Source organism: Orycteropus afer, unplaced genomic scaffold (assembly GCF_000298275.1).
Source record: "Orycteropus afer afer isolate SDZICR_OR568_19922 unplaced genomic scaffold, OryAfe1.0 scaffold00007, whole genome shotgun sequence".
Taxonomy (NCBI): Eukaryota; Metazoa; Chordata; class Mammalia; order Tubulidentata; family Orycteropodidae; genus Orycteropus; species Orycteropus afer.
Window position 1 is genome coordinate 12,167,161 of NW_006921594.1, and position 8,772 is coordinate 12,175,932.

At 39.2% G+C, this 8,772-nt stretch overlaps 1 protein-coding gene across 1 annotated transcript in view; it reads right to left on the minus strand.

Annotated features, from left to right (window-relative positions):
* LOC103200565 (B cell receptor associated protein 29) overlaps positions 1 to 8,772 on the minus strand; it is a 147,265-nt gene that overhangs the window by 78,577 nt on the left and 59,916 nt on the right. Inside the window, 2 exon segments of the mRNA XM_042781394.1 lie at positions 2,425 to 2,560; positions 4,115 to 4,265. Of these exon segments, the coding sequence (XP_042637328.1) occupies positions 2,425 to 2,560; positions 4,115 to 4,265 (287 nt within the window).

Consider the following 8,772-nt stretch of genomic DNA (forward strand, 5'->3'; position numbering starts at 1 on the left):
TGAAAACTTCCAATTTTCCTAGATTCATACTTTGTACATTCCATGTTCTGATTATTAATGGATGTTTGCAGCTGTTTCTCCTCAATTTGAGTTGTGTTGCCTCAGCAAATGGAGGTCTCAAAAACTTTACTTTATCCATATCAGTAAGGTGGTTCTACTCTGATGGGGCAGCTCTTTCCCAATCCTATTTTGAGAGTCTTCCAACCTAAGTGGCTCATCATTCTGCACTGTGTCAGACAGTGTTTCTGGACTATTCATAAAGTTAAGCAGTAATGTAACAGACAGTGTTTCTCTGCTATTCATAAGGTCTTCCCTGGCCAATTCTTTGAGAAGTGGATGGCCTCCTCCTTTTTCCTAGTCTGTCTCAGTCTGCAAGCTATGCCAAAACCTGTGCACCGTGTGTAACCCCGCTGGTATCTGAAACACTGGTGGCATAGCCTCAAGCCTCACAACAACACACCACCAGAGCATGACAAACCGACAGACAAGTTTGTCTCCCTTAGCTGTTCAAAACCTCTCCACCTTCCCCTTACTAGGATCCTTGTCGCTTGCTCACTCTGTCCTGGATGCCCTGGCTTTCCTTTTCTTTCCCCTTCGCTTTTCCTGGCACTTGGGGGTTAGGTCAGGGGTCACTCTTCTTACCTGGATGCCTTTGCTGCTTGCTTGCTCTGTCCTGGACTCCCTGGCTTTCCTTCCCTTTCCCCTCCGCTTCTACTGCTGCTTGGGGCTTGGGGCCTGGGTCCCTCCCCTTATTTGGATCCCTCTGCCACTTGCACTCTCTCTCCTGAACACCCTGGCTTTCCTTTCCTTTCTCCTCTGCTTTTCCTTCTGCTTAGGGGTTGGGGCTTGAGTCCCTTCCCTTACATGGATCCCTCTGCCGCTTGCTTGCTGTGTCCTGGACATGCTGGCCCTCCTCTCCTTTCCCCTCCACCCTTTCTGCTGCTTGGGGGCTGGGTCCCGGGTCGCTCCCCCCACCTGGATCCCTCTGCCACTTGCTGGTACTGGACGCCCTGGCTTTCCTTTCCTCTCCCCTCTATAATGTGCTCAAAATTAAAATGCAAGTGTTGATACCAGAATACAGAGAATGACAATAGCTAAATCATTTTTAGGACTGATGAAAGGTGGTATGTATAGTTCTTCTTATAAGAGGCTAGACCTTAGGATTCATTTAAATATTCTCTCTATATATATATTCATAGGAGCTCTGGTAATGTAGTACCTAAGGCATTTGATTGCTAACCAGAAGGCTGGCGGTTCCAACCTAGCCGCCACTTCTCAGAAGGAAGATTGGGCAATCTACTTCCGAAGTGATACTGCCTCAGAAACTCAAGGAGGGGTCGCTATAAATTGGATTCGACTCCACTGTTTTTTTTTTTTTTGATTGATGGCACATAACAACAACAACATTCATATATATATATATATTCTAATGCAGAACTCCGTATTTTTACATTAACACAACTTGGTGTAATAGGTAACCACCACTTCCATTTCTTTAATTTATAACAATAAAATAATCTTACTGCATTATTTTTGGAATATTTGCTATAAAAAAGAGTCTGCTTCACTTCTGAATGGTTTCATCAATTCCTTTTTCTAAGAAGCAGAATTAATAAACCTCATGGGGATTAATATGAATTGAAAATATCTATTCTATCTGACTCCTACATTTTAAACTTAAAACAACAACAACAGAAACATTCATTGTTTTACTTATTCAATGGAGGAAATATCACCACTTGATCCACAATCTTCTTGAAGGACAGAGTAGCTTCTCAAGGACTATTGTTGTTGTTATGTGCCGTCGAGTTGGCCCCGACTCATAGCGACCCATCCTTGGGTTTCTGAGGCAGTATCACTACGGAAGTAGGATTGCCCAACCTTCCTTCCGAGGAGTGGCTGGTGGGTTTGAACTGCCAGCCTTCTGGTTAGCAGTCAAGTGCTTTAGCCACTATGCTACCAGAGCCAAGGACTATTAGTGATACTAAACTAAAGATTTTTAATATGATGTACAATCACTGATCTATCTACTTCCCTCTGCTTCCTATACTGGGATTAACAGAATAATTTAACTGAAAAGGAAATGAAAACCTAAGTTTTTATAAAGATTTGCTTTAGGCAAAAATAATGGTAATAAAGAAATTAAAATTCATAATCTCAGAATACTGTTTTCTCCTCAAATCATAGGAAGTAGATCCAAATGGCATTAATCTACTGTGAAAGGAAATGGACAGAACAAACAAATCTAAGGATAATAAGGTATTTTTGAAACAACCATTTCATAGAACAATATTGCTACTTATGGTCATTTTCTGCTTATACTTAGGGAGTGAGAAAATGTTCTTTTTGATGCTGAAAAATAATATACTACTCCTTGGGAACACAAATGACATTCACTCAGATTTTAAGAAGAAATTAAAATACCTGTTTTAGTTTCTCATTCTCTTCCATAAATCTTTTGGCAGCCATGTTAGTCTTTTCTGTTTGACTTTTAAGTGCTCCTTTGGTTGACAGTTCTTTTGCCAGCTGAGTAATGAGGGTAACCAGACGTCTTAACACTCTAATAAAAAAAAAAAAAATTCAGGGTACAGTATAACCAGACTAATCATCAGAAATTGTGATTTTAAGACAGTCATTTTCAAAGGATTCTCCTTTAGATATAGGTGTGGTTTTTAAGACAACACCTGCTTTAAATTTTTTAAACAAAAATCCAAATCCCCCAGTCAAAACAAGGCTATGTTTCATTCCTTTGGAATCCGTTAGAAAACTAGCATTTGAAATATCATTAGTGCTACTTATTGGTTTAATTACTTTCCTTGCAGAGGTTTGTTGGACCCAGAGGAGAATTTCAAGAACATTTAAGAGGGTGTGGCAAAGCTAGCTTTCTTTCGGCTCAGCTCAAAATTTACTACTTAAAGAGGATTGTGTAAGGCAGTCAAGCCCCTGAACTGCCATTCACATACATTTATGGGGAACTTCATTTTTAGAAGTACTAAATTAACATCTTTAGTTATTCATCTAACAAGTATTTATTCAGGGACTGTTAAGTGGCCAATACTCTCCTAGGCACTAGGGAAACAGTGGAATTGGACAAAGTCTCTGTTCTCAAGAAGTTTAGATTCTAGATTGGAGGTTAGAGTTAAAATAGCATTTAACTGCAACTGTTAATGACACAAGAAAATATATGTATGTTCTATGAGGGTGTAAAACAGGAGAGTGATGGTCACAGAAGGTGTCTTAGTCAAGAGTTTGTTACGGCAGCAACAGGAAACTAAGACAGGTGTTATGGATTGAATTGTGTACCGCCAAAATATGTGCTATAAATCTTAGCCTCTATGCTTTTGGTTATAATCCCATTTGGGAATGGGCTGTCTTTGTTATGTTAACGAGGCAGGATTAATGTAGGGTGTTATCTTGAGTCAGTCCCTTTTGAGATACAAATGAGATTAAACAAGCAAGTTAAAAGCAGTAGAGAAAGGGGAATAGAGATACCAAGCCACGTAAAGACTGCCCCCAAGTAGAAGCTCAAAGAGAAAAGGATCCCTCTCCAGAACTGACAGAGAGAAAGCTTTCCCCTAGAGCCGGCACTCTGAATTCAGACCTCTAGCCTCCTAAATTGTTAGAAAATAAATTTCTGTTTGTTAAAGCAATCCACTTGTGGTATTTCTATTGTAGGAGCACTAGATAACTAAGTAGGAGTTAATTAAGTAGGGGTTAGCCAGGTAAAGAGGGAAGGGGAAGAGTGTCTGGTAGAAAGATCTTTGTGTATGTGACTATCCTGAAGTAGGAAGGAGCTTGGTACCCAATTAGGAACTCATTAAGTATTTGCCGCAAGGATAAATGAAGAGTGAAGGTCAGTGTTGGTGGAATGAACGTAGTGTATATAGGGCAGAATAGTTTAAAACAAGTCTCAAGAGAGAGGCAGGGACCAGATCCTGCAGACCTTACTCATTTAACAAAGCTACAAGCAGTAACAATGGTTTGTTTTATCATCTGAGTTCTTTTACGAAGATACTGATATACTGAAAACCACAGAAAACAACAGTACAGGTTGAAAAAAAAAAAAGAAATAGAAATTCTGTTTTAAATTGTGCTTCTATTTTTTTTTACTTACAGCCAAAAAAATAATGAAAATCCAGAAATGTAAAGATTTCTTTGAGACCTAAAAAGTTTCATCTGTGTATGTTCATAGGCAAAAGGTCTGCTGGTTACGCTCTTCTCAATGGCATGAGCAGAGGAATATTTTCTTATTTCTCTCACAGCATCTAGTACAAAATTAAAAAAGGAAACATTACTTTTGCTTTCTAAGAATATAAAATTATTCTTAAAAATGGGAAGCATTAAAACATACTTACTATACAGCTACAATAATCAAAACATCTTAGTACTGATTTAACAACAGACACAGAGACCAAAGGTATAGAATTGAGGGTCTAGAAATAAATCCATACATCTATAATCAACTGATTTTTGACAATGGTGCTAAGTCCAATCAATGAGGAAAGAATCTCTTCAATAAACTGTGCTGAGAAAACTGGATTGCCACATGTAGAAAAATGAAACAGGACCCTTGCTTCATACCATACACAAGAACAAATTCAAAATGGATTCGGGACCTAAATGTGCAACTAAAAAAGCCAGAAAATTCTTAGAAAAACAAGCATGGGTCATGCTGTCAGGCCTAGCTTTCAACAATGGATTATGTAACGTAGTAACAAAAGCACAAACAGCAAAAGATAAAATAAATAAATAGGACCTCATAAAAATTAAAAACTTTAGTTCACTAAAAGACTTTACTGAAAAAGTGAAAAGTGAAGCTACTGAGTGGGAGAGTATCTTCAGAAACCATGTATCTGACAAGAATCTAATAACCCAAATATAAAGAAAACTTACTAACAAAAAGACAAATAAACCAATTACAAAATGGCCAAAGGTCTTGAACAGACATTTTACCAAAAAGGGTATTCAAACGGCCACCAAATATATGAAAAGATGTTCAGCACTGTGGCCATTAAACCAAAAAACCCCAAACCCAGACACTGAGCCACTTGTCCAAAAGGTGGAAACAACCTAAATACCCATCAACAGTTGAACAGATAAACAAAATGTGGTATATACATACAATGGAATACCACTCAGCTAGTAAGAGAAATGAAATCTTGATACATGCTACAGTATGGATGGGCTTGAAAACATTATGTGGAGTGAAATAAATCAATCACAAAAGAACAGATATCATATGACCTCACTTATATAGAAAGGTAAAGTTTATTAGTGCTTACCAGGGGCAGGAGGGAGAGGGAAAAGAGGAGTTAAAGGTGATGGAAAAATCACATTGATTTAAGGATAGGGTTGCACACCTGATTACTGTAATTGCTGTCAATAAGTTGTACACCTGTAAAAAGCTGAATTAGCAAAAGTTGTGTGATAAATATATTTACAATGACAAAGAAAAGAGTAGCTGCTGAGGCTGCTTATGTACAATCAAACACTCCATGGGATTTGGTTCCTTGGTTTGGAGTTTTAGGGTCATGGTTTCATGGGAAATCCTAGTTAAGAGGCCTAATAATATGTTTAGTGCTCCTGTTCTATCACCAAGTTCATTGCGTGGTGCCTTGGGTCTTAAAAGCTTGTCAGCAGTCATCCAAGGTATAGCAATTAGTCTCTACAGACCTTTGACAACAAAGGAGGGAGAGTCAGGGACAGGAGGAGGATATGGGATGCCTCCATCAACAACTACTTCCTTTGTTTGGAGACCAGAAGAACTACATGGTGCCCAGTTACTGAACATTTTGATCAAAGAGTCTGCACAAGAATCCTGATTAGAAAGGGGAAAAATACACAACAGAATTTCAAACTTTCATAGACTCTAGAGTTTCTGGAGCTATGGAGGGTAGATGAACCCCTGAAACTACTGCCTGGAGATAATCTTTAAGCCTCAAACCAAAAATATCCCCTGAAGTCTTCTTAAAACCAAACAATAGTTTAGTGAAAAGTGACTGGCTTAACATTATACTCTTTTATGAACTATCTATATGGCATCAAATTGACAACAGCAACTTAAATGATTAGATAGGAACCTTAGGGATCACTGAGTTTACATTAATGACTGAAAAAAAAAAAAAAAAAAAAACAGAAAAAACACAAAACAACCCACCCAAACTCACTGCTGTTGAGTTGGTCCTGACTCATAGCGACCCTTCCCTGGGTTTCCAAGGCACTATCTCTGTGGATCTGGTAGCATAGTGGCTAAAGCACTTGACTGCTAACTAGAAGGCTGGCGGTTCAAACCCACCAGCCACTCCTCGGAAGGAAGGTTGGGCAATACTACTTCCGTAGTGATACTGCCTCGGAAACCCAAGGAGGGGTCGCTATGAGTTGGGGCCTACTCGATGGCACGTAACAACAACAACAACATCTCTGTGGAAGTAGATTGCCCATTCTTCCTTCTGAGGAGTGGCTGGTGGGTTTGAACCGCCAGCTGTCTGGTTAGCAGCCAAATGCCTTAGTCACTACACCACCCAAGCTCCTCTCCTTTACATTAATGAGGGAGGAATAATTCAGGAAAGGTGGGTAAGAATAGTTGCACAACTCAAAGAATGCAATCACTGTCACTAAATGGTATATGTACAAAGTGTTGAATTGGTGTATGTTTTGCTGTGTATATTTTCAACAACAACAAAATAAATAAAATTTAAAGGAAAAAATAAATAAAGAACTAGCTTAGAATAACAGAACCAACTTTTTTTTAATACTGAACCTTCAGTAGGGGCTTTCTCAGAATACCTGGAAGGGTATCATGCTCTGTAAATGGATACTTGTTGTAAATGGCAAATTACTACAGCAATGTTTTGTTTGCCACTCATCAAGCACTTAACCATTATTGTTTAGATCTCATCTCTAGCTACTTTGAGAACTATTACTTTTTACTCCTATTTCTAACAATAAGGAACTTTGGTGGCATAGTGGTTAAAGGATTCAGTTGCTAACCAAAAGGTCAGTAGTTCAAACCTAGAACCATTAGCCATTCTTTAGGAGAAAGACGAGGCAGTCTGCTTCCATAAAGATTTACAGCCTTGGAAACTCCATGAGGCAGTTCTACTCTGTCCTATAGGTCGCTAAGAGTCAGAATCAACTTAAAGGGAGTGTTTTTTTTTTTTTTTTTTTTTGGATTCCTAACACTATGCTACCACTATGCTCTGGTAGCATAGTGCCTAAAGCATTTGACTGCTAACCAGAAGACTGGTGGTTCACACCCACTAGCCACACCTTGGAAAGAAGGTTAAGCAATCTACTTCCATAGTGATACCGCCTCAGAAACCCAAGGAGCGGTTGCTGAGTCAGATCTGACTCGAGGGCACATGACAAGGAATAGGAATTGACTCAATGACAACCAAAACAACAATCCCTAACAATAACTAAAATTCAACAATAACTGTAGGTTATATTACTTTACAATGAACTCCAAAACACTATTCTATTTCATATTGTCTTAGCACTTTATTATGTGTGTTGTTATTGTTGTTTGGTGCTGTCAAGTGGGCTCCAACTCATAGCGACTCTATGTACAACAGAATGAAACACTGCCTAGTCCTGTGCCATCCTCACAGTCTCTGCTATGCTTAAGTCCATTGTTGCAGCCACTGTGTCAGTCCATTTCATTGAGGATCTTCCCCTTTTTCACTGACCTTCTACTTTACCAAGCATGCATGATATCCTTCTTCAAGGACTTGTCAGTTCTGGCAATATGACAAAGTAGGTGAGATGAACTCTGGCCATCACTGCTTCTGAGGTGCATTCTGGCTGCACTTCTTCCGAAACACATTTGCTTGTTCTGGCACTCCACAGTATTTTCAGTATTCTTTGCCAACACCATAATTCAAAGGCATCAATTCTTCTGCGGTTTTCTTTATTCATTGTCCAGTTTTCACATGCATATGAGGCCAGTGAAAATACCATGGCTTGGATAGGCACATCTTAGTCTTCAAAGTGACCTCTTTGCTCTTTAATACTTTAAAGAGGTCCCTTGCTGCAGATTTGCCCAGTGCAATATGACATCTGATTTCTTGACTCTACTTCCATGGGAGTTGATTTTGGATGCATGTAATATGGTATCCTTGACAACTTCAATCTTTTCTCCATTTACTGTGATGTTGCTTATTTGACAAGTTGTGAGGATTTTTGTTTTCTGTATGTTGAGGTGTAATCCATACGGAAGCCTGTAGTCTTTGAACTTCTTCAAAGTTAAGTGCTCATGTCACCATCACTTTCAGTAAGCAAGGTTCTATCACCTGCATATCGCAGGTTGTTAATGAGTCTTCTTCCAATCCTGATCTATTCTCCTTCATAGAGTCCAGCTTCTCAGTTTATTTGCACAGCATACAGACTAAGTACGGTGAAAGGATACAACCTTAACATACACTTTTCCTGATCTTAAACTACGCAGTGTCCCCTTGTTCTATTTGAACAACAGCCTCTTCATCTATTTACAGATTCCTCATAAGCACAATTGTTACGGAATTACCATTCTTTGCAATGAGATTCGTAATCTGTTATAATCCACACAGTTGAATGCCTTTGCACAGTCAATTGTTGTTGTTATGTGCCCTTGAGTCAGACCTGACCCACTGCGACCCCTCCTCAGGTTTCTGAGGCAGTATCACTACGGAAGTAGGTTGCCCAACCTTCCTTCCGAGGAGTGGCTGGTGGGTTTGAACCGCCAGCCTTCTGGTTAGCAGTCAAGTGCCTTCGGCACTACGCTACCAATAAAAC